General features: G+C 35.9%; 1 protein-coding gene across 2 annotated transcripts in view; it reads right to left on the bottom strand.

The window, feature by feature from the left end:
- ppp3ca (protein phosphatase 3, catalytic subunit, alpha isozyme) overlaps positions 1-26,622 on the bottom strand; it is a 112,289-nt gene that overhangs the window by 29,625 nt on the left and 56,042 nt on the right. For both annotated transcript variants that reach the window (NM_001198550.4, NM_001441921.2), the window contains 2 exon segments: positions 2,923-3,034; positions 7,081-7,205. In NM_001198550.4, the coding sequence (NP_001185479.1) occupies positions 2,923-3,034; positions 7,081-7,205 (237 nt within the window).

Here is a 26,622-nt window from a genome sequence, read left to right as displayed (position 1 = left end):
TGCTAACCAGCATTCAGGCAGATCACCTACTGCACCTTTACCTATAAATACCAAATTAGTCTTTGCCAACATCTAAATTGTACTGTACCTTAAAGACAAGATTCTCAATGATGATTACCTATTCGAATACAATTCAGCTTTATTTTGTATAGCGCTTTAATACAATTCAGCTTTATTTTGTATAGCGTTTTATATATATATATATATATATATATATATATATATATATATATATATATATATATATATATATATATATATATATATATATTTATTGTTGTTGTTAGCATGTTTTAGCATTTTAGCATTGTGTTTTAGCATTGTGATATTTTAATGTCACAATAAAGATTCTGACATTATAAACATGTCTGGGCCTGTGTAGTTGGCATGCAAATGTGTTAGCACAGTACATCAAACATTTTGTTCATTTCAAAAGAACAACGACAACAACAAAACTTGTTTTCCTCTGTTTACCCCCTATGGGTAAAGCAAGACAAGTCATTTTGATCATTTCTTACAGTTCTTCAACAAGAAAAAAGCCCTAATATTTGTAGCAAACAACAGCTATTTTGTAATAACAGCACTTATTATGTTTTTCTCCGGCCTCATTAGATTCCAGCTGGGAGCAAACTTTAGCGCTCAGCCCCATGTGTCTGGGTGCGTCACAAACACTCACACAAGACAAACAGAGTCTCCAGACGGAGGAGGTTTGTCGACGCGTGTACTATTCTCATTATGTCTCAGTACGCCGCCTCTCTGAAGCATTGGTCACCATGGCCACAGGTCAGTGGAGTAGAGTTTGGTCTGCTGTCTCTGAGCTCTGCCGCTCAGCCTCATGGGAAGGGTCCGCACTGAATCTAGCATTACCTCATACACCAAGTTTACCTCCTCCAGACTGTACTACTGCTCTTAGTTATAAACCTCACTCTGTTCATTAAAAGATTCATCCTCTTAGGAACAACAGACACTGCTGAAGTTACACTCTAAATAATACTGCTTAATTAAAATAGTTGGATTAAAAATACCCCAGCATACAATCCAACTATATTACTTTAGCATCTTACCAACTATAGGTTATTTTAACCCAATGCATTGGGTTTTTTTAATGGGTTATTTTGACTAAGTGTTATTTTTTCCATTCTGATATTATTATTGCTACTATAACTAGTACTACTTTTTATATAATTATGGCTGTGTAAATAAATAACATACATAACATAAATAACAAATTGCTTAATTTCCATTACATTTTAATTTCCAGACACTTAAGCGTTTTTCTCCATACATAGATCAGCTGTGAAGCGCGCATTTTTATCATCAATAATTAGGAGTTCTGGTGAAACAGATATAAAAAAACACGACACAGAGAGGTAATTTGAAAAATAAAATAAACATTATTGTGTTAGAGCTTAAATAAACGTTATAATGCAATATCAACATTACACACGCATATATATACAGCTGTTCGGTGTCAGTTAAATCAATTGACTGTTGAAATTTTAAAATGTTACCCCAACTGGTTGAGCTATTAAATAAATAACCCAATAAAGGTTAAAAATAACCCAAGAAAACACCAAATATTTAATCCAACTTGTTGAGTTATTAATAAATAACCCAATAAAGGTTAAAAATAACCCAACAAAGCACCACATATTTTTAACTCAACCATTGCATTAAATAAATAACTCAACGCTTTTTAGAGTGTGGGTTATAGTAACTCAATGTTGGGTCAGGTATAAACAAACAAAAAGTTATTTTAAAAAAATACAATTAAATTACACAGTTTCACCCAAGAGTTGGGTTGGCTCATTTTTGACCCAATTTTAGGGTTTTAGCAACCAAGCGTGTGTTATTCTGATTTGAATATTTTTATAATTTATGTTTAAAAAAATGTATCCAATATACTATGATACACTGTATTAGACTACATGACAAAAGTCTTGTCGCCTTTCCAAGTTTTAGGAACAACAAATAATAACTTGACTTCTAGTTGATCATTTGGTATCAATAGTGGCTGAAATGAAAGGCAAATGCCTCTAGATTATGCTTATTTTACCTAAATAAAACATGGTCATGCCTTGATATTTAATTATTTAATTATTTATTTAGGACAGTAAGGTCTGACTTTGCATAGACTAAAGCCTTTTCACTTAACAGAAGTAATGTACAGTATAGTATATAAAGTCATGGTGCAGTGGAAAAATAATAATATTGTGTATGACTACCATGAGCTTGGAGGACTGCATCTTCAATGACTCCTCCCTCATCTCACCCCAAACATGCTTGATAATGTTCATGTCTGGTGACTGGGCTGGTCAATCCTGCTGCACCTTGACCTTCGTTGCTTTCAGGAACTTTGATGTGAAGGCTGAAGTATGAGAAGGAGAGCCATTCTGCTAAAGAATTTGCCCTCTCCTGTGATTTGTTATGTAATGGGCAGCACAAATGTCTTGATACCTCAGGCTGTTGATGTTGCCATCCACTCTGCAGATCTCTCGCACGCCCCCATACTGAATGTAATCCCAAACCATGATTTTTCCTTCACCAAACTTGACTGATTTCTAAGAAAATCTTGGGTCCATGAGGGTTCCAATGGGTCTTTTGCAGTATTTGTGATGATTGGGATGCAGTTCAACAGATTCATTTGAAATATCTACCCTCTGCCACTTTAGCAAATGATCAACTTAAAGTCAAGTTATTATTTGTTGCTCTTAAAACTGGGATCAACGACAGGACTTTTGTCAGGTAGTGTACGAATCATTTATTAAATTACAACTCTCCTTACAGTTGCTTTCAGTCAATGCATTCTTAAACTAACTGACTACTAATGAAAATTCTTATATTTTGTATCACTTTGCATTCCAGTGTATGTGTTAAAAGCACTGCAAACACAATAGTTTGAAAGTAAAGCGAGGTACTCACATTCTTGTTTGAAGGTGAAATATTCTGTCAAATGTCTACATTCATGATTTCCTCTCAGTAAAAATAGTGTCTTTGGGTAGAGGATTTTCAGCGACCACAGGTACAGAACACACTACAGAGAAGAAGAGAGGAAAAAACAGAGATCCTTGAGATACAGAAGAACACAATCCTTAGATAAGACAAGTGCAGCGTGTGTGTTCTGTTAAAGAGAACATATCATGAAAATCTGACTTTTTCTTTGTTTTAATATTATAATCGGGTCCCCGATGCATCTACCATCTCCGAAAACATGAATACGAACAGCCCAGTAACTTTGTTTTGGTTAGTCTTTTTTTCTGCAAGCATGTGAAAAAAATGAACTGTTCAGATTTTATTCCCCTAATGATGTAGGATGTATAACTTATGCAACACAGGCTCATTGTGAACACGTATCCCTGTCTAAATTTCTGGAAAGCGCAAACTATGTAGCAAGAGGTATGTCTGGCTGCATTTCATCTTTAAAATAAACAGTACAGGCCAGTATGATGTCGCTGACGGCTTCTGTTCCTTTTAGTGCTATCAGCTGACTGCTCACCTCCATGTGGACTGCTTTACCTATGTTACCAGTTTGCCTAGTAACTCGCCACAAATGCTGATGGACTTTGGAAGCGGAGCTGAATTGACTGCGACAACAGGGTTTGAAACAAAACAAAAGCAATAAATAAATAAGTAAATAAACAACAGGCTGAAAACATGGTGAAATCACGCAGCTGCTACTGATTTTCATTTTCTAAATTGATTTTGAAAACACTACCGGTTGGGTTTAGAGAAGGGGTGGGTGGGTTAGTTTAATGCGAGAAGAGCATGTGTGAGAGAAATTTGAGAGAAATTTGAGAGAGAAATCATCAAAAAGCACACACATCGGCCTATGACAGATTTGCAAAAACAAAAACTGCAAGAAGACGCCCAGTTACGTATTTCACTGTCCACAGAAATGTAGACCTGTGTATGTATCCATAATGAGCCTGGGTTGAGCCTGGCTGTCTGGAATACTTGATTCTGATTGGTCAGTCACAATTTTCCAAGGTACGTTTTGTCAAGATTAGTGGCTAATTCGTATGAGTTCAGTTGTACAAAATTGTATGATTTAAAAAAGGAGGTGTGTCTACCTGTTTTTTCGTTGATGTCTCTGCCTTACCCTTTAATAAACTTCAGCACATGGATTCTAACAAAGCCTTAGCCACTTCTTTAGAGCGTGGCACCTAACCCCACCCATAAACCCAAATGTCATCGGGGGATGTGCAAATAGTACAAAATTGTACAATTTAGATCATACGAATTTGCCACTAAATCATAATTTATGAATTGCTGTGAGATTGTATTGGTTATTCCCAGAAAACAACCACTGAAACTAGTAACACAGGCTTATCCGAGTGTGTAGAATCATCCAGAGGTATATGCTTGACTGTCCTGCCACTGTTTTTACCATTTGGCATCATCTTGTGACTAAATAATACATAAGTTAGTGTATGCTCCATTCAATAATTTTCAATTCTGTCAGCTTTGTCTTTAATAAATTAATAAACTGTTGAGAACAATGTTTTGTGTCTTTTTTAATGTTTTGTGGGAAGAAGCAGTGTAATTGCTATATAAGTGCTTGTGTAAGTTGTGTAAGTGCTATATATTACATCAGATAGTTGTTTTGACAAATAAAGCCCTTCATTTTTATACAACACCCCTCTGATTCGCATAAGGCAGCTGACAAGCCTGTCTGCCTTTAATCAAATTTTTATAGATTTTTATGGATGTACTTTACCCCTTCCATGACATAACATAACATAACATAACATAACATAACATAACATAACATAACATAACATAACATAACATAACATAACATAACATAACATAACATAACATAACATAACATAACTTAACATAACAACATAACATAACTTGGAATGTCATGAGTGACCAATCAGACTCAAGTATTCCATAAAGCCAAGAAGTAAGCTGTAGTATAATTTCTAAAGGGTATTCTATGCTGAAACTTTACAGACACCTTCTGGGGGACATCAGAGATTTAATTAAAGTCTCATGAAAAGGGGCATAATATGTCGTTCTTGATGATACACTTTCAATAGCATCACACATGTTATTGCAGGTTTCAGTCCTCATCACTCTCGATATAAAACATACACGAGCATCTCCTTAATGCTAATACACTAATGAACTGACTAACTTATAAATGACAGAAGCTAATTTTGTGGTGAAAAAATTGATAGTGCATTTATTGATCAAGCAGTCAGTATTGAGTTAATCATGGCCCGTATAAGATTTCAAAGAAGATGCCATGACCGATTCCCCAACTCTGTTTGAAAATGTTCATGTTATCAAAGAAAACTAGATAAGTTACAAGATAATTGTAATGAGGCTATCAGCCAATAAATGTGTCTGTTAAGTCAACAGAAAATGCAATTTATGCTTTCATGTAAGCTCCAGAAATGGGAAAGTGAGTTGTAAGGAATTAATAAATGTAAGTATTAATGAGGGTGAACAGTAAAGCTTTTTGAACCACATTTATGACCATTTCTGCTATTTATAAATGTGCATATATATTTGTATAAATTTTTGTATGTTATTTATTATCTTATTTTATTTCTTATTATAAACTGCATTGTTTTTATTGTTTTTTGTTTTTTGTAACGGTGCAAGCAAATACAGTTGATTTCCTGCAAACAACAAAAGAACAAAAGCTTAATACTGTTACAATTTAATGAAGCTTTATGTTTATCAATTGATTTACTGCATTGAATATACATTTTTAATAGATGTCAAACCACAAATGATCACCATGATATTTTTGTAGTATTTTTGTAATATTTATAAATGTTTGTTTTATTTATTTTTATTGTTACAGGATTTGATTAAAAAATGTTTATTGAAAATAAAGCATATACAGTAATGTTTTTAACCACCACTAAGAATGCCAAGACTGCATGGATAATGTTTTTAACTATCATTTTTAATTATTATAGAATTTAATATCTGTAGGTTCTTAATAATAATAATAATAATAATAATAATAATATTAATCTCTATGGGTTAAAAATTTAATATTAAATATTTTGACATATGATGATAACAATGGGTGGTATGGAGGTGCAGTGGGTAGCGCTGTAGCCTCATAGGGTCAGCTGGGTCAGTTGTGGAGTCCTGTGTGGAGATTGCATGTTCTCGTGCTCTTGTGTTGGCGTAGGTTTCCTCCAGGTGCTCCGGTTTCCCCCACAAGTCCAAAGACATGCGCTACAGGTGAATTGGGTAAGCTAAATTTTCCGTAGTGTATGTGTGTATGTCCTGGTCCTCCAGGTTGGGTGTTGAGCGTTGGGCTAATGACCCACCTCGTAAAAATTGGCAAAATTTGCTAAATATCAACTTCAATATAAATAACCCTGGGAGTAAGTAAGTATAATGATAATAATGATTTAATAGACTTTAAATTAAATATAATGTTTAAATATGTTACACCACATTTTTTACATATTTGCATATTATTTAGCTAAGAAGTTTTTTAAATTTTAAAGATTTTTTTTCTTAATAAAACCGATTTTCTGCAGGTTTTATTTTCATGTTCATTAAACATTTTGCCTAATTTATTAATGCTTGCAAATACAAATAGGAATGAAAATGTTTTATTTATGTCGTTACATTTGTGTGTGTGTGTGTGTGTGTGTGTGTGTGTGTGTGTGTGTGTATATATATATATATATATATATATATATATATATATATATATATATATATATATATATATATATATATATATATATATATTTTTTTTTTTTTAAGCATTTTAACAGTATTATAGTATTTAGCTTGCTTTTAACTTTGTTACTGTTTTTTAAATAAAATTAATAAATGTAAATAAAAAAATATATATTTATTATTTATTCTACATGGGTTTTTATTACATTATATGTTACATGTGTCTACCAGGCAGAAACTCTCTTTAACCTAATCAGGTTTAGGGTTTAATCATCAATTCATCAGGTTTTGCTTAAATGCTGCTTCAGTCCAAACCTGGTGGTGATTGAACTAAACCTTATCATTCAAACAAATCCACATGAACTAATTCCTCCAATTAACATGATTAAAAATAGGCAGAAGGGCTCCTCTCACCTCGATACTGAAGTAGCCCCGGTCCACATAATCTCCCAGGAAGAGGTATCGTGTCGTGGCTGGAGATCCACCGACCTCGAACAGCTTCATCAGGTCAAAGAACTGCCCATGGATGTCACCACACACTGCATAAACCAGGGGAGAAAAAGTATTGACCAGCTGAACAAATGTTTGTTTAATATAATGCATAAATCTCAATCGCTTATTGATTCATACAATAGCTACTGAAATCATAATGCCTTAATGTCAGCAGATACTCCTTTTCAAAAGGAACAATTTTGTATCTAAAAGATTTATTTTGGGTCTTTAAAAATGCATTTTATAAGCTAAATATAAGCATGATTTATTCATTCTAACTAAAAGATACAAAAGGCACCTTCTGAAAAGGCCAGGTTTATTTCTGAAAATGTAAGTAAGGGATTAAGGGATGTCCATAAATGGACTGGTATGGGAATCGCTATTCCATAATTTAAAGTACGCGTTAGTAAAAGAATATCTAATAATGTACACTTGAGAGCTACAGTAGCTGCAATATCTCTGGGTTTTTAACAGTGGGTGGAGGAGGTCAATCCAGATAAAGCTGCATGTTATTTAGACTCATCGGCAGCATTATAGAGTATTAATTTCAGCAAAACAAACAGAGATCACATTGGGATGGAAATATTTACAATGTTACAGGACAGATATAAATGAACAATTAATCACTTATGCTGGATAACCGCACATATATGAGTCAAAGGAAATGAAACAGTTGACAAATAAGAAATCAGCAGCAGCATCAAAAAAAAAAAAAAAAAAAAATGAAGGAAAAGCACTAATTAAAAGTAATATTGATTGATACTTGAAACTCACATAATAAAGGAAGAGAATAAATAGAACATTAAAAATGAAATTCATGTTAGAACAATAACTAGTAATAATAAAACAATAGCTAGCTGCAATATATCTGAGTTTTTAACAGCAGGTGGTGGAGGTCAATCCAGATAAAGCTGCATGTTATTTAGACTCATCAGCAGCATTATAGAGTATTAATATTAGCAAAACAAACAGAGATCACATTGGGATGGAAATATTTAAAATGTTACAGGACAGATATAAATTAGCAATATACGATTAATTATGTTGGATATTAGCACATGCAGTAGCAGCTACATCAACAACAACAAAAAGATGGAAAAATGAAGGAAAAGCACCAATTGAAAGAATTATTGGCAAAACTCACATGATAAAGGAAGTGAATACATACAATATTAAAACTGGAATTCCAGTTAAAATAATAATTAAAACAGAATTGAAAGAATCAGTTAAACTGCACAATATAAATGTTTCTACTCATGTAGCATTACACATGCAATAATTCTGTCTTAAAATGGCAAAACTACTTAAAGTACTCTGTCATTTGAGCCATACAGAAAAACACAAAAGCAAGTAATAGGTTTGCATTTACATTCACAATAAAACAAAATGTTCTGGTATTTAAAAATCAAAATGCATACAGGATGTGCTTTCTGCAATCTCCCTCTCTTTTTAAGTGAATGTATTACAAAAATGAAACAGAACTACAGTACAATGTAAGCCATATTGATGAATCAGGGAAGGATATGCAATAACCCAGAAAAGCCGAAAAGTTAATGTATACTGTAGAATGACAAATGCACAACGACAAAATGATTAACAGCACTTGAAGCCCCCATAAAAGTAAAAATGAAACATCTAAAATTGTGTATGGTACCAAAACAATTGCCGCAGCGAGGGGACATAATGTCTTGTGCCATTAATCAATCTCTGATGAATGTATTGTAACATGTGAAACAGTTTTATAAAAAGAAATATTCTAAAAGCATGTAAAAACCTTAAATGTGCAGTATGCAAGTTTGACACCCAATGGTTGAACTAGGTATTGCACTCTTGGATCAAAACACCCACAGGCGCAGGTTGCCAGATTGATGTTGAGTATTAAGGAGATTTAAGGCTGATTTAAATTGTGTTCTAAATAAAAGCAACAGTACGCGATAGAAAGAATATTCTCTATATTAAAAGGAGTTTTTGTCCTAACCAATACCTGTAACTTGTAATTTAGAAATGGATTCTATTTTTTAGCTTGAGGAGATGATCACCTTAGGTCAACCTCATGTGCTTTATTCAGCCTGATCTCACGAGAAAACGTAGGTATTTTATGTTTTGTCAGTTTAGTCGCTAATTCATACAAATTCGTTCTAGTTCAGTCGAAGGAAAATGTATGATTTTAAAAAGGAGGCGTGGCACCCAACCACACCCCTAAACCCAACCGTCATTAGATGATAAGCAAATCGTACTAAATTGTACGAATTACATCGTACAAATTCATACGAATTAGCCACTAAATCAAATAGTAACAAATTGTCAGGAGATTGTGTTGGCTTTATTCAGAGTTAAATGCTAATAGTGTGAGTTTGAAAGCCATTTTACATTACATGTATTGCCATACTACAGAAAGCATCAGCAGGTAGTTCACCTCATGTCTTGAAAATAAAATAAACCGTTTGAAATTGAGCTTCAGAACTGTGAAATAATGCAAACTAACCCATCAGTTATTCAGCATCTACATTTAATAATGGTAAAGAGGTTTAATATGTATTAATTATATTATAAACTTTGCCATTTTGCTGGAGTGCAGTGCAGTAGTGTTAGTTCTGCTTCTGAAAATCTATATTTAAATTTCTGTCATGTCTTATCTGGTGCAAACAGCAAAAATGCTCATCGCTGCGAATCTCGTCATATAGCATGTTGATAAGTCACAGGGTTACAGTGTAACCTGCTCATCTAATGTTTACGTTTGTAATATTAATATTTTTTGCTAAATAAAAACCACTTCATGTGGAACTCTGTCTCATTTTAGAGCCCGCTACTGTCCACCGCAGGTAGCATTTTGGTCACAGGCTCATGCTTTGAGAGCTTCTAACTGAATGAATGGTTTCCCAACAAGGCAACCTTTGGTTCTGAAATATAATTGGCTAAAGTGGCAGTGGGCAAGTTAAAAGAACCAAAACAAAGACATGTAACTCACATTTTCAAAGCAGAATCTGACTTGTTTTTCAGATAGACAAGAATGTTCACTTAGCATGTTTCTTAAATATCTGCAAACATATTATTTTGCTTTAGAAAAGAGAAAAACTTACATACACCACCTTTAATCAGAATATTTTCTTATTCAGAAGAAAATTAAAAATAAATCTAATTACTAATGTCCGTGTGAATTTACCCAGTAAAATTATAAATTATAAGGCATTTCCAAAATCCTCAATTTTTGAGGGTCAAAAACTTTGAAGTAGAGTGAATGCCTGATGAAAACACTGGAAAAAAAATTTTAAACACTAATGCACTAGCGTAAACACAGCCTCAGACCCATGTGAAACATCCAGTAACTGGCCTCTGTTGCTTCATAATTCTCTGTGTGTGTGAGTGAGAGAGAAAGAGAGAGAGAGAAATGCAAACTCCTGTTGCCATGGCGACATGAATTTGATGAGAATAAAGAATGAAATAAATGAGGAGTTTGCGTTGGCATGGAGATGCTGCCTAAGCGTTTGCCCCAGAGGCCTCTCAGGCTGGAGTGTGTGTTGGTGTGTGTGGCCACAGTCGAAGTAGAAGTCACACACACATACACACACATTTAGCTCATGCATCGCATTTGAAGCCCACATCACTGTCATGTAGAGATTCAGGATCGTGCTCAAACTAGGGCGCATGAGGTTTTACAGCAAATGTTCAGATTGTGTGAAACAACCTAGTGTAAGTGCATCACAAAGCTTGAGATCATGTGAGATATTGTGGAGCATCTCACAAATACAAATGTTTACAAATACAAGCGCAGCCGTTTAAAGCTCATTTGTGGTGAATGATGTCAGAATTTACCGGTATTTTGGAATGGATGTGTGAATGCTCTTTTCCGGAAAATTTCCGTAACGTCCTTGCCTGTGTGAACAGCGCTTTTTTGAATATACCGGTAAAGTCGTTCCGGAAATTTTCCGGATATTTACCGGTATCACTGTGTGAAAGGGGCTACTCTGTACTTTTGAGGGTTTTTAAGGTGAAAATAGTTGGTTAGATTGCAACTATGCAGTTTATTTTTAAGGATAGTGCCTATTTTTCATCGTCAGATCCACAATATGGTGACAGAGACCACATAATAAGCCCTGGAATAAGCCACATAATTTTTCCCCCAGGAGAAAAACTCTTTAGTTTAAGGCTAAAGAGTTATTCCAAAATGTAAAGGAGATCATTAGGAGATCAGGAGATGACAAGCGAACAAAAACGAAGCAAAGCACGGTTTACATGATAAATAAAAAAAGTAACACTTTATTTTGATGGTCCATTTGAGTATTAGTAGACTGTCTGCTTATCTGTTGATACTGCTCCTTCAACAGACATTTGACTGACTATATAAAACCTTGCAAGTACATGTCAATTTACCCTAACCCCAACCTAACAGTCTACTTATAATCTAATAAGAATTAGTTGGCATGTAGATGCAATGTAACTTAAATTCAACAAACTGACCATCAAATAAAGTGTGACCAAAAAAAAAAAAAAAAAACCAAAAAAAAAAAACACAGATTGGCTAAATGACAAAAACATTGTATTAAGCATGCCAGGCCAGATGTCTTCATAAAGGAACACAACATTGTACACAAACAAACGCTGTTCCAATAAGCAGGTTCATCCAACTCTGCCTTTAAACTGTAAGTCTGAGTTGATTTACTCAATATAGGAGGCTGAGTTTTTTTAGTTTCAGATTAGTTGAAAATAGTTTGTTCAATCAATTCTGAGTAGGCTGATTCTGAGAGCATTTGAGAGTGGAGCTACTGTAAATTTGCCCTTAGTAACTGACAATCCAAATACCCTGGCTTTTGATTTGCATTAAGACTACTTTACTACTTTAGATGCATGAATGAATAAAGTATTTAAAAATTGCTAGCACTTTATAAAGAGTGAGGAGACAGAAAAAAACTGTGAGTTTACTGAAAAAACAATCTGCTCCTGAAAAGGTTAGGCAAACAGGAAAAATGATCACAGCAACTGACTCTGCGAAGTTACTTCCCGTTCAGAAACGTCCCATTTCTACGTCATTACAAATAGTTTACATTCTAAATTGATTAAAAATTCTAAATTGATAAACAGATTTAAGCACTGTAAAACAACTGCATTTTCAGGTTATACAAAGTTTGACATATGTTTAGTTAATTTGATTGATGTAAGTTAGGATGGCTAAAAAAGTTTTGATTCAACTACAAAATTTAAGGCAGCAACATGCTTTTGCTCTATAGAATTCATTACGGCTGACAGTGCTACATGTTACTATTTTAAATTAAGAATACATTTTCATTTTTAAATTTTGTATTTGCTTAATTCGCAGTATCCCAAAATATGCAGAGATTGTTTTGGCAAACATAAAACAACACAAATGTCATGTAAAAAATATATATATTTTGAGGATTCTTTGATGAAATGTTACAGTATACATTTAAAGCAAAATTTCTAACTTTTATTTGTAAATGTCATTATTTGAGAAAACAAAAAGTTCTTGAAACAAAGGCAAGACATAAACAGTGATATGCAAAACATTTTTTCAAAATAGACTAATCAGTGGATTGCAATGACTAGCTGGCTAATCAGTCTTCAGGGAGCTCTGTATTACAGGCTGGTTTCTGGTTCATTAGATGTTTCTCTAATGGACCGTTTAAATATGACACCTTACAAATCAGAGCACAAAACACAATGCATCTCAAGACAGGATTTTAAAAACATAGAAATGAAGACAGGAAACACCTAAAATGTAAAGTGTTTGGCGAGGAATGATCAAATGCATCTACCCCGAAAGTATACGCCTGTTCCATTAAACATGATCAATAAATTATATATTTTTAAAAACCATATAGTGTTTAGAAATAACCAACAAACGTTAGTCATGTCACAGTCATGATTTGCGTGCTATTTTCAAATCAGCTTCTAGAGGGGCAATCTCATTTGATTGGACAAAAATCGATTCAGTGCAGGATGAGTCATCAATATTTTTCTGCTTTCCCAGAGGAGAAGGGTTGTTTATTTTAAAGTCAGCATAAAACGGGAATTGCTTCTCTATTTTGACGATAAACAGCTACCGGAAAGTGAGTAAAATGTAGGGAATGACTGGAATTTGTCTATGGGGAATTGAATGGATCGTTCACTGGGTCGTTGTTGTTTGCTAATTGCTGATCTCATGTGAGTGACAGGTTGCTGGAGGGGAGGGATTATTGTTTTTAAAACCAATGCATGCGTCATCAGACAGATGTTAATGGGGGATGGAAAGTAATGGTTTTTCATTAAAAATTACAAGGGCACATTAATTTTTAACAAACTGTAGCATACACAGATAAATCATTCTTAATTAACGCTGCACTATTCCATTAAAATGATCAATTCTGATCACACCATGAACTTTAGTAGCACACTAAAATATTGATACTCTAAGAAATAGCTGAGCTTTGACTGCAAGGATATTTTAAAGGGGTAGTTCACTCAAAAATGTAAATTTACTCCCTATTTACTCACCCTCAAGTGGTTCCAAACCATTATGGGTTTCTTTTATCTGCATCACATGTAACCATCGACTCCCATATAGCAAAAACAAATATTATGGAAGCCAATTTTTACAGGTTTTCAGCTTTAATTTTTATTTTTTTTATCTTTAACATTAGAAATAAACTCTGAAATTTTTAATATTTTTTTTGTGTACTATCCCTTTAAGGAACACAACAAGTATCTTAATGTCAAAACGACACAAAAACAAGTAAAAAATGCAAATCTATTTGATGTCAATTCTTTACATTTAGGTGAAAACTACATCAAATTGACATGTAAAAGTAATGAGTAGGGTTGGCAACAGAGGTGAGGATCCAAATGCAGTTTATTAAGAGATTCGTCAGGCAGGCAAAGGTTAAAATAGTGACAGATACAACCCAGGCTCATTTTGATGGCGTACCGCTATATGCATTTCTGAAGAGAGCAAAATAAATCCCAGGAGCTAGATATATATATATTTTTTTCTTTGCAGTTTTTGTTTTTATGAATCCACCAGAGGCCACTGTGTATGCTTTTTTAGATCTCAAATTTCTCCTGTGAGTGCCATTTGCATCTGCTGTTCTCGCATAACTCCACCAAAGGCCGCTGTCGCCTAATTGACTTAGGCCCCGTTCACACTAATGCGTTTTAGTTTGAAAACGCATAAGTTTTGCTACGGTTACGCCAATCGTCCACACTATGCCGGAGTTCTCGAGCGCCGAAAACAGAGCGTTTCGAAAACGCTGGAGAGGCCGTTTTCATTCTGAAACGCTGCTTCTCCGTCTCAGTGTGGATGATGGAAAACGGAGACATCTGAAAATGGAGGCGGGGCTGCAGACATTCGCCTATCTGATTGGGGCTTTTCCTCAATATTAAGTAGCCTAACACACACAGTTCAGTCCTGCATCCTCTCCTTATAAGTTCAGACTTTGCAAGTTTGTTTAAGGCTGCAGTCTCTTTTTCTCAGTTTGATATGGAAAACAGACTATACCGAGGACACGGGTAAATCTTCAAAGGGAACAGTGTACTTTATAACTTCATTCACATCACTCTGGCTACGTTGTTTCACTTTTTCAACAATAAAATGTTAACATGATTTAAGAAACTGCCTATTTTCATTTTAATATTAGCAACTTATCAGACAGCAGAAATGTTGAAGCGTCGTGCTGCATATATGAGCGTCATCTTCACTGTGTGGATATTTATAACAAAACTGAGCCTATAACAAGTGCCTCCTTTCAATTTCAGTGAAAATACGAATATCAGTTTTAATAATCAATAATGGCCATTATAAAAGTATAACATACAGTAAGTTTATACATTATAGGAAATAAAGGCAAGCGATCAGTCAATATACAGAATAGGCTGCGTGGTTACATTAATCATTAACTTATCTTTGCGCTCAGATTAAACACGTTACCTGAGAACAAGTAATAGATTCCAATGACCAAAGTCAGGGAATATGTCGTTAGATAAAGACAACAAGATGAATGAAATATCCCGTTTAATAAATATAGTGAGATTAGATCCAGCGGGAGATACTGGATGAAAAGTCCGACTAGCACAGCTCTCATCTGGGTAGATGGGCTGCAGCGCTTGCCCGAGAGTGTCTGTGTGGTCACGTGATGTGCGTTTTCAGCGTTTTGGTGCGGACGGAGAGCTGTTCAGAAACGATGGGTAAAACGCGAGTGTGGACGTGAATTGTTTTCATTTTAAAACGCCGTTTTAAAACTAAAACGCACTAGTGTAAATGGGGCCTTACTGAATGACCAACCGATTTTAAATTCGGATTTATACTTCTACGTCCAGTGACGGGCGTGACCCACGGTGCCTGCCTTGCGCATAGTCATGCATCTATACTTCTGTGAACAGTTTATGTCGCTCTGCAGTAGCACTTGCGAAGCGCTAGCTGGCAGTAAGTTTTTATGCTCCTCTGTGTGGAGTTTCTTTGTCTGCGTTTTGTTTTTTTCTGAACAGCTAGTAGCTAAAACTCGCTCAATGGACCCTTTTCACAAGCCTGTTATGACACGTTTAATGGTCATGAGTATCTTAAATCCTTGAAAGTTTTTAATATTTAGATTTTTTTTTAAACGTATGAACATTTCATATATGTAGTATATCATCTGTGCTTCAAATAACAACAAAACGAATAATCGCTTATGTGAGGCATTCTAAGGCAGCGTCTATGTGACAGGACAATAAATTTTATGTTATTTTCTCTTCTGTTTGCCGTTATCAGTCTCGCACACTTTATAACACCAAGGTGGAGTTTTTCTTTTATTATTTGAGCAAATAAGATTGTAAAAAAATATTTTTTGTATTGTCCCACGTTTTCCCAACTATTTCTGCTACTAAGAAACCTGGAAATGTGAAAAGGGTCTATCAGAGGAGGGAACCGCCGGAAGTGCAACAACTTTAATCATAAGACTAAAACAAAAGTTTCCATCTGGAGCTCCTTCACAGGACTCGACACTTGTAAACACTCGCTCCATCGGGCCCGCAGCTCTCACCACCACCCACACACGTCAGTGAAATCAAGCCGACAAATAACTGAGCTTGCGCTATGCGCTACTATGTAATTTTTTGAGAGTTGTGCTTCAGCGTTGCCGTAAGCCATGGCGAGGGCTATGCGATCGGTTGAAGGCTGCGCTGGATCATATGCAGATTAAAACAAAATCATATGCAAGTGCTTAACGCAGAAGAATAAATCAGCTTAAATATTGGCCAAAAAAAAAAAAAACATTTCAAAAATCTAAAATTTGACGCCAGTGTTAGATGTCAGTTCGATATAACTTTGAGATCAAGTTTATTTACATGCATTATAACAATACAAAATCCAGTGTCAATCTGACATTAAAGCTTTCAGATGAATAAATATTTTCTTATATTATAATACTTTTTGTGTTTGTATTTTGGTTGTCAAAAGGTTTTGATCTCATATCTATTTGCATTTTTTTTTTAACATCAAGGTGCCAGAAGGATATAACCCTCACCAAACAAGCATTCCTTTTCGAGTATAATACATATGTAATGTTGTTTATGTTTACTCCAACAACACTAGTTCACTACAAGAACACAGGCATTCTGTCAGGCTCTACCTAAACAGCTCCTTTACTAGGAGATCAATATCTAAATCAATAGATCCATCCTCAAAACGACCATCCATTTAGCCTTAAAAGTCTCGAGGGAAGCGGCTTAAATTAAGATTCCTTTCTTCAAACGAATTACCAGCCTTATCTGGCCTAAAATCATACAGCAGCCGCAAGCAGTTCACAGAGTCTGACATACATGCAAAATGGGCCATTAACACAAACCATTAACACACATTATAGAGCAAAAGCCCTAGAAGTAATCAAGCACTGCGGCATAGTCAGAAAGAGCGAGAGCCTCTAGAGGAAATGATGGTTAAAGGGACCATTTTCTAGAAGACCAGGGCCACGGGGGCTGCAGTTAGTGTTGTTTCACTTGCTTTCTTTCTGGACTGATAAACGACAGCGAGGTGACAAGTTGAACTCTCTCTCTCTTATCCGCATGCACTCGCTCCTCCACCAACTGGTAAAGAGATTTTTCCGCCCCCTTGTATTCAGCTGTTACCGCTCCAGCCTTTTCATGCTGTGCTTATTTCCCTTCCCTCACCCTGCCTCCTCTACTGCACCCAAGCCATCCATAAAAACACAGATGCATTGTGGGAAACGGTGCACGACACCATCTGACTCTGTCTCATAGGAGGCGTAACATCGAAGACATTAGGAAATGAGTGCATGGAATCATTAAAGGAACACTCCACTTTTTATTTTGGAAATAGGCACGTTTTACGAGTCCTTTCAGAGTTAAACGGTTGAGTTTGAATTCATTCAGTCTATTGTGACTGTGAATTATCTAAAATTCCACTGAAATTTTTCCAATTTTCATAAACAGGTTTTGTTGTATTTGAAAATGCTGAACACACATAACTTCAGTTCTCATAATGTACCATTATGGAATAATCGCTGTATATTAATGCAATGTAAATCTTTTTTTTTTTTTTTTTTTTGGAGGATTGGTGAAATAATGGTATTTGGTCAGTACTTATTTTGGATGAGAATTGTTGTTTTGTTAGTTGCAATGAGCTTGGTACTATCTTTAAATTTAATAATTAAAAAATATATATTATTGATTTCCCAATGATGGGTTGTAGCTGGAAGGGATTCCGTTGTGTAAAAACATAAACTAGTTAAGTTGGGGGGTTAATTCCACTGTGGCGACCCCAGATTAATAAAAGGAAAGCCGGACAGAAAATTAATAAATGAAAGAAGATTATTTGAAAGTAATTAGATGTATTCCCTTTACCATTAATTAATATGGTAAAAGAGATCGTAGTTTATTCCACTGTCACACCAAAAAGTATGGACAAAAATTAAGATGAGTTTTGTGGACAAGAAATGGACAAGTACATTTGACAAAGAGTCTTATACAGGAATGCTTTCCTGGTCCTACAAAAAGAAATAATATTTTCCAACCTTTTAATAAGAATATAGTTAAGAAAATTAGGGATGTCCAGATCTGATCACATATTTGAAAATCAGGCGCGATCACGCAGCTTCAGACCAAATCAGATCAGAATCGAAACATTACCTCTCGATCAGGACTCGAATATATATGTTGAATATATATTCTCATGATTTTTTTAACAAATCTATAGTACAGCAATGTGTGCAGCATGACATCTCTTTATTGCAGAGCCGCTATTGGTTAAATGCCGGCAAAATAGAACACGGAAGCAGCTTGAAGCGGAAAGCGTATGTCTGTGGTCTGGAGGTAATGTAAAGTTGATGACAACAACATTGCCGTAGCAAACTGTGAGGTATGAAAACTTGAGATTACCTGCTGGGTATTTTAAGTTGAGGTTCAATTTGTTTTTATATTAGATTTTTTTCTATATTTACTATTGCACTAAAGTCCAAAAGTGAAGAATTCAATTTATTTATTACTTGATAGTTCAAGCTTCCTCATTCATTCATTCATTTTCTTGTCAGCTTAGTCCCTTTATTGTGCATGGAAATGTAATATCTTCCCTCCCTGTTAAATTTGATCTAATTTGTGTTCTGTAACACACCCCCTCTCCTGCTTTCACTTCTCATTCTGACAGAGGATTAGTTTGTGAATGAATCCCCGATATGAACAACTCGTTCACTTAACTGACAATAATAAAAGTTTCTAGCATGGCAGCATCTTGTTGTTATTGTAATCACCAAAACTAGCATAAGCCTGGTATTTAGTGCGAGTCGGTACTACTTTGCCTCATGACCAGTGCAGTAAGAGACTGTATTATCATCAATAATTGTTTGGCACAAAAGTTCGTAACAAACAAAAACGTAAAAAGCAAAATCTTATGTTCTGCCTTTATTCTTTGTTTCCTTTGTTTGCTCGTTACTAAACCTCTACACAGTGCTAAAGTCCAGCATCTTAACATTAGCCCCTTTCACACATACAGACCTTTCCGGAAAATTGCCAGCAATTTTCCGGAAAGGTTGTATGTGTGAACAGGTCCTTTTTGAAAATACCGGTAAATTCGTTCTGGCTATTTTCCGGAAAGAGAAGTTGTAACATTACCGGCAATTTGCCGGAATGCTGCGCTGTGTGAATGCAGAAGGAAGATTGCCGTAATAAGCGCGTGAACGTCTAGAACGTGCTGACATGAGACGTCTGCTTTAGCCAATCAGAACAGTCAGAAGCATTTACGTCCGCGCGGTTTGTGAGAATAAAAGCCTTTGAATATTTTTCCAGACACATTTAGCTGCTAGAAGTTAGTCAGATCACGTTTATATGTTCTTCTTAATGCCAACTGTGTAAATAATCATCGATGACATGCTTATGATAAGCCGTTGTTTGTTTACCTTCAAGCTTTGCGTGTGCCTGTGAAACAGCCTGTGAGCGCCGGCACACGCACATATTATGAACATCTCGACATGCGAAAGTGATCCTCCATATGTTTTCATTGAAGTTGTTCACAATACTGATCATCCACAGAGTTTGTAATGTAGTCAAATGTTTACAAATACAAGCGCAGCCGTTTAAAGCTCATTTGTGGTGAATGATGTCAGAATTTACCGGTATTTTGGAATGGATGTGTGAATGCTCCTTTCCGGAAAATTTCCGTAACATCTTCGCCTGTGTGAACAGCGCTTTTTTGAATATACCGGTAAAGTCATTCCGTAAATTTTCCAGATATTTACCGGTATCACTGTGTGAAAGGGGCTATTGGCTTTAGTCTTGACTAGTGCGGTTGAATGACTTTATTCCTGGGAGCACTGTACAACTGTGGCGGCGCTACTGACGCATGCTCAGGGTCCATGCGTGATATCTAGTGTATATATCTATGATTGGATTAGACCATTAGCATCGCATTCAAAAAGAGTTTCGGTATGTTTTCAATTTACTGCATGACTCTTCTGTAGTTACATTGTGTACTAAGACAGAGAGGAATTGAAATCTGCCTACTTAGCTATTTTCTAGGTAGGAACTATACTCTCTTTTTGGCTTAATAATAGGCTATAGGCTACATTAAAAGTGCTCCTGCCAAAATGGTTAAATCCAACTGTTGAATCCAACAACATGAGCCTATTTCCATATTAAGTGGAGTGTTCCCTTAAACACTGAACATATTCATTTTGTGTTCTTTTGGAGCGCCTCACAGGAGCCCTGAGTTCTTCAAGATGGGCTTTTGCTCTCCCTCTGGATGCTCGGTTTGCTCCTGATGACTTCAAAACTGCTTGCCTGTTTCCGTCTGAGAGTCCTGTTGTTCAAGTCTTTGTAGATACGGATAGGTTTATATAATCCAAAACGGAGGAGGGGGAAAAATGCAGATATGCCCAGTCACGTTGCAGCATCAGAGCTGCATAATGCATGGGTAAATCAGATGCGCCCAGGCTGTGTTAGTAAGTGGCGTTTACTGTATATAAATGAGCGGATCCCGCATATTGAGACATTACATTATGCATGAAGAGGTATATGAATTGTGCATGAAAATGATCCCGGGTCGCGGTGTTAAGTGCTTCTGTTTAAACGAATCGGCTGCTTCTCGGAGCTGATTTTAACTGTGCTTGAGGAGAAACAGGTATTAAATGTGCAATTAACATGCTTGTTCACATTCCCGGGTCACATGGTGCTCGAGTGCATGAGGAGAAGAATGTAGATGGAATCTGATGTGTGTCACGAACGGTCATTCTGTCATGCTCTTTCGTTTTCTCTTTCAGCTTCTCCTTTACTTCTCCCGTCTCCTCAGTTCTCCTTTTCTTTGCTGTCCATTTCTCTTCTCGCTTCTTCAAAATCTTCATCTGCTCTCCCCCTTTCACCTGTTTTCTAGTCGTATTTTCACCCTCTTTAACCCTCTGGAGGCAAACAGGATCATCTTTTCATCCTCTCTTCTCCCATCTGCTCATCTCTTCTCTAACTTCTTTGCTCCTCTTATTCTCCTCTTTTTATTTGCTCCTCTCATCTTTTCGTCTCCTCTCACAGATGATGTCTGATGTGTTCATCATTCTCTCTTCTCCTTTCACATCTTCTATCCTCTACTCATCTTCTCTCTTATGTCTTATTAATCTCTTCTCTGTTCTTTGATAGTTTTTCTCTCTTCATTTTTCTCATCTGCTCCTCTTATTCTGGTCTTTTCTCATTTTAACGTCCTTTTCTTCATCTCCTCCTCCCATTCTGTCATCTCTTTATCTCCTCTCCTCTCATATCCTCGTTTTCCTTCACATCTCATTCTCTCGATCTTCTCTCTGTCACGCTATCTTTTCTTTTATCTGCTATAGTTGCTTGTATGTTCAACTCTCCTCTCTTTATCAACCTGTCTTTCTTATTTTCTGCTCACCTCTTCTCTTTTCTCTTCTTTCTGCCTATCTGTTCATCTTTCCTATCTTTCATTCTCCCTTTGTCATGTCTTTCAATTGCTTCTTGTGTAATCTCATGTTAAAATCGCCTTTTTGCCTTTTTCTTTTCATTCTTTCTTTCAATTGCTCCTCTCATTTGCTCACAAGCTCTTCTCCTCTCTTTGCTCATCTGTCATGCTTACCTCTCAATCTCATCATCTCTGTTGATTTCCTCTTTTCCCTTTGACCTGACTTTCATCTCTTCTTAGTCACTCTCCTAAGCTCCTCTCTTCTCTTTCATCTCTGCTGCTTACCTCTTCATCTCATCTCCTCTACTTACATCCTCTTCTCTTCTCTTCTCTTCTCTTCTCTTCTCTTCTCTTCTCTTCTCTTCTCTTCTCTTCTCCTCTCCTCTCTTCTCTTCTCTTCTCTTCTCGTCTCTTCTCTTCTCATTCACATTTCATCTTTTCATCTTCTCCTCTCTTCTCATTTTATCTCTTCTCATCCTATTCCATCTCATCTCACCTCATCTTAGCTCTTCTCATCCTAACCTATCTCATGCCATCTCATCCTTTCTCTTATCATATTCTCTTCTCATCTCTTTTCATCCTATCCCATCTTATCCAGTCTCATCTCATTCCATATAATCTCATCTTCTCCTCTCCTCTCTTCTCATTTTATCTCTTTTCGTCCTATTCCATCTCATCTCATTTCATCCTATCCTATCCTATCCTATCCTATCCTATCCTATCCTATCCTATCCTATCCTATCCTATCCTATCCTATATAATATAAATGTTTGACGTACCAATATAGACCCTTAAGGTACAAATGTGTACCTTTTAAAAAGGTACGACTCCAGTGACAGTATCCTATCCTATTCTATCCTTTCCTATTCCATTCCATCCCTTCTCTTCTCATCCCTTCTCTTTTCATCTTCTCTCTTTTCATCTTATCTTCTCTGATCCTATCTCATCTCATCCTATCCTATCTAATCTTTTCCGATATCATTCCTTCGTTTCTCATCTTATCTCTTCTCATCCTAACCTACCCTATGTCATGCCATCTTATCCCTTCTCTTCCCATCTCGTTTCATCCGATCTCATCTTTTCTCAGTCCATATAATCTCATATCATCTCATCTTCTCTCTTCTCATTTTATTTATTTTTGTCCTATCCCATCTCATCTCATCTTAACTCTTATTGTCCTATATTCTATCTCTTTCCTTCTTTTCTCATCGTCTCCCTTCTCTTTTCATCTTATCTCTTCTGATCCTATTCAATCTCATTTCATGTCATCTCATCCTTTCTCTTCTCTTCTCTTCTCTTCTCTTCTCTTCTCTTCTCTTCTCTTCTCTTCTCTTCTCTTCTCTTCTCTTCTTCTTTATCTCTTCTAATAATATACATGTTTGATGTACCAATATGGAGCCTTAGGGTACAAATGTGCACCTTTTAAAAAGGTACCACTCCAGTGACAGTATCCTATCCTATCCTATCCTATCCTATCCTTTCCTATCCTATCCTATCCTATCCTATCCTATCCTATCCTATCCTGCATTTGGCACAATCACAATTTTTATGCAGAAAATCTCGTTTTCACAGGAACACACTGTCATTCAAAATGTAAAGTCAGTGGTCCTACTTTGTATACTAACTCATCGCATGAGTAAACACCTGTCACACAGAATTGCAATTTAGAAATCAGAGCTCATCTGGTTTATAACTGGTTCACTGCCCACCCATAGTAGTATATCTCCCTCCATATTCTCAATTCCTCAAACCTATTGAGGATTTTTTTTTCTGCCTGGGGATGGAAAATGTATGACCGAAATCCACCCACACGTATACCCCTTCTCCAAGCTATAGCAGTTGATGCTTTTCATGGCTGGATTCGCCATGCAATGTGACATTTTCCCCACTGTGTGGCCAGGCCAAAACAGAAAAGAGGATGCAGTAAAGCTGTATTTTTGTTTGTTTGTTTTTTACTGTAACTGTATTCTGTAAATACTTCTGTTGATGGTATATGTAGACCACGTTATGTGCAACTATGTGAACACTGTGTACACTGTCTTTGTAGGAAAAATAGAGTAAAATATATGTGGTACCCTGTATTTGTGTGTTTTGTATAAAAACAATATTCTGAAATATTTTACAATGCACTTCTGTAGGCCTATATATATAATAATATGTATAAGTTGTCATAGTGTTTTACATTAATGTAAATGTTTTAGATAAATGTCTATTCATGTAATGGCTTGTGTGTGTTATTTGAAAACAAAAAACCATTTTGAGAAGAAATCACATTGTTTTGAACGTGAAGTTTTATTTTGCAGAAGAATTGAAGGGTTTTGCCCAATGTGTGTGTGTTTTGTGATTTGTGTGTAGAGTTCTGACAATATGAGAAAATGTGTGTAAACATTTGGGAAAAACGGTAAGCAGTCAGTGTCCTCTCCTCTGTCCATATCCTCTCCTTCTTTTTACCCACTCTGCTCTCTGTTTCCTCTCTTCTTTTCTGTTTGTATCCTCGACTCCTCTTTTCACATAGTCTCCTCCTCATCCTCTCCTCTCTCCATTATGTATGCTGGACTTAATGAGTGAACAGCATGCACACAAATCATTCTCAGCATAAATGAATGGGCCTGAACCAGTGCTCTCTCTCGTTCTGTGTGTGTGTGTGTGTGTGTGTGTGTGTACATCTGTGTGATTGTGTAAGCAGTCTTGATTAACAATAGCATGAGGTGATGGCCATACAGCTGGGTGAAGGTAGTGACAAACGGCAGCAGATATGTCTTTGTTTGCCATTATGTTGCATCACAAAGGAAGCGGATCTACTGACAATGACTGCTCCTCGTGTACACTGTGCCTCTTGCATATTTCATATCCCCTTTGATATCAATAATAGACGATCGGCAGGCATAAACTTCACTTGGCCTAATTTCGGCTGATCTGGGCAAATATTCTGAGCGCAAGGACAGACATCACACAGCAAAAACACACACTGCGTACATTTACATGACCATCAGTAATCAAATTTTACTTTACTCTAAATACGACAACTTTAGGCTCATGGTGTTTACATGAATTGGTTTTAGATTATGCATGTTCCTGTTGTACATGCTATAGTATAGAGATCGATAGAGATTGATGGGACACATCATTAAGTTGTCATGCAGTTTTAAGTGTTTCAATAGTAATGTTACAAAATCACAGCCATGGGTGTTGTTAGGCCTATTTTAGGGGGGCTGTTTATTTCAACTCAGCCCCTCTAAAACTTTCACGATTAGCTCATAAACTGTACACTAAATTATCGCCTCAGTCCCCTTTTCATTTGATCAGCAAACCACAGCTGTGGACAGTAAGAGAACGAGGTGTGTGTTTATCGATAAATTGTTACAATATCTGCTTATATGCAGTTCTTTGATATAGCTAACCTTGTATCACCTGTATCCCAATGTCAAAGATGAGCATTTGGGTTTGCTCAGCGTTCACCTCATCAGCACAGCTGTTTCTTCCAGCGAAAAAAGTAACTCTTAACGAACATTTTGCTATTTTTTTTAAAAGTTAATTACCAATATTAAACACTTTACAGTTTGTGTGACATTAACTATACCATACAGTCTTGCAAAGAAAGGATTAAACACAGGGACAGAACCATTTAGTGAATGTACTCATTTTAATTGTCACTGAGTCACTGACAGAGATACTGTAGAAACATCAAGTGTTGTCTAGTATTAAATACTTCTTATTTATTATCATTTAGATTGTGGAATTAGCCTGTAAGTTTAAAAAAATATTTTTTAATACATTTAATTAGAAAAGTGGCAGTTTATTTATTTAATACATGGAAACACAAAATGCACTTGAATATAGAAAGTGGTTTTTACTACAGTAAACAGATAGGTTAAGCCTATTTGGCTTATTCAGAACTCAAATGGTTATGCCTGTCTATGTAATACAGTGGAATACTAGTATACAACTGTAGTATTAGAGTATATATATATATATATATATATATATATATATATATATATATATATATATATATATATATATATATATGTGTGTGTGTGTGTGTGTGTGTGTGTGTGTGTGTGTGTGTGTGTGTGTGTGTGTGTGTGTGTGTGTGTGTGTATGTGTGTAATTTTTTTTTACCTTATAAGGAGCTGAGCCCCACTAAAATGAAAATCCTGAAATCGCAACTGATCACAGCTAACAGACCGCAAACAGACTACTATGACTAATACAAATTCTTGCTCAAAAACATGCCAAGTTAAGAATTAATATTGTGTATGACTGCCATGAGCTTGGAGAACTGCATCTATAGATCTCTGCAATGACTCAAATAACTTATTAATAAAGTCATTTGAAATGGCAAAGAAAGTATGGGCTCGCCAGAGTTCATCAAGATTCTTTGGATTCATTTTCTATGCCTCCTCATTCATCTTACCCCAGACATGCTCAATAATGTTTATGTCTGGTGACTGGGCTGGCCAATCCTATAAAAGCTTGACTTTTTTGCTTTCAGGAACTTTAATGTGGAGTCTGAGGTATGAGAAAAAGCACTATCCTGCTGAAAGATTTGTTGTCTGCTGTGATTTTGTAATGTAATGGGCAGCACAAATGTCTTGATACCTCAGGCTGTCAATGTTGCCATCCACTTTGCAGATCTCTCGCATGCCCGGATACTGAATGTAACCCCAAACAACGATTTTTCCTTCACCAAACTTGACTGATTTCTATGAGAATCTTGGGTCCAATTTCCAATAGGTATTCTGTGGTGTTTGTAATGATTAGGATGCAGATCAACAAATGATTCATCTGAAAAATCTGCCTTCTGCCACTTTTTCAAATGATCAACTAGAAGTCAAATCATTTTTTGTTGCAACTGGGATCGAAAACAAGACTTTTGTCAGGTAATGTACACTGAAGTTTGATAAAGTGACTAAAATAAGAAGTTGCTAGGAACTATACTTTCATTCTGGCGTAATGATCAAAGAACTTTGCTATCGTACCATGTCTGCAGCAAGTGCAAATATATTATGCAGTGCCTGAAAATAGCTCCCAACTAGATATTTTACTAACAAGAAAACCTGTCTCATGTCAGTTACATTGCGAAA

This window comes from Danio rerio, chromosome 21 (genome assembly GCF_052040795.2).
Source record: "Danio rerio strain M-AB ecotype USA chromosome 21, GRCz13ab, whole genome shotgun sequence".
Lineage (NCBI taxonomy): Eukaryota > Metazoa > Chordata > Actinopteri > Cypriniformes > Danionidae > Danio > Danio rerio.
Note: the sequence above shows the minus strand (reverse complement) of the source record. Positions and strands in the feature narration are given on the sequence as shown.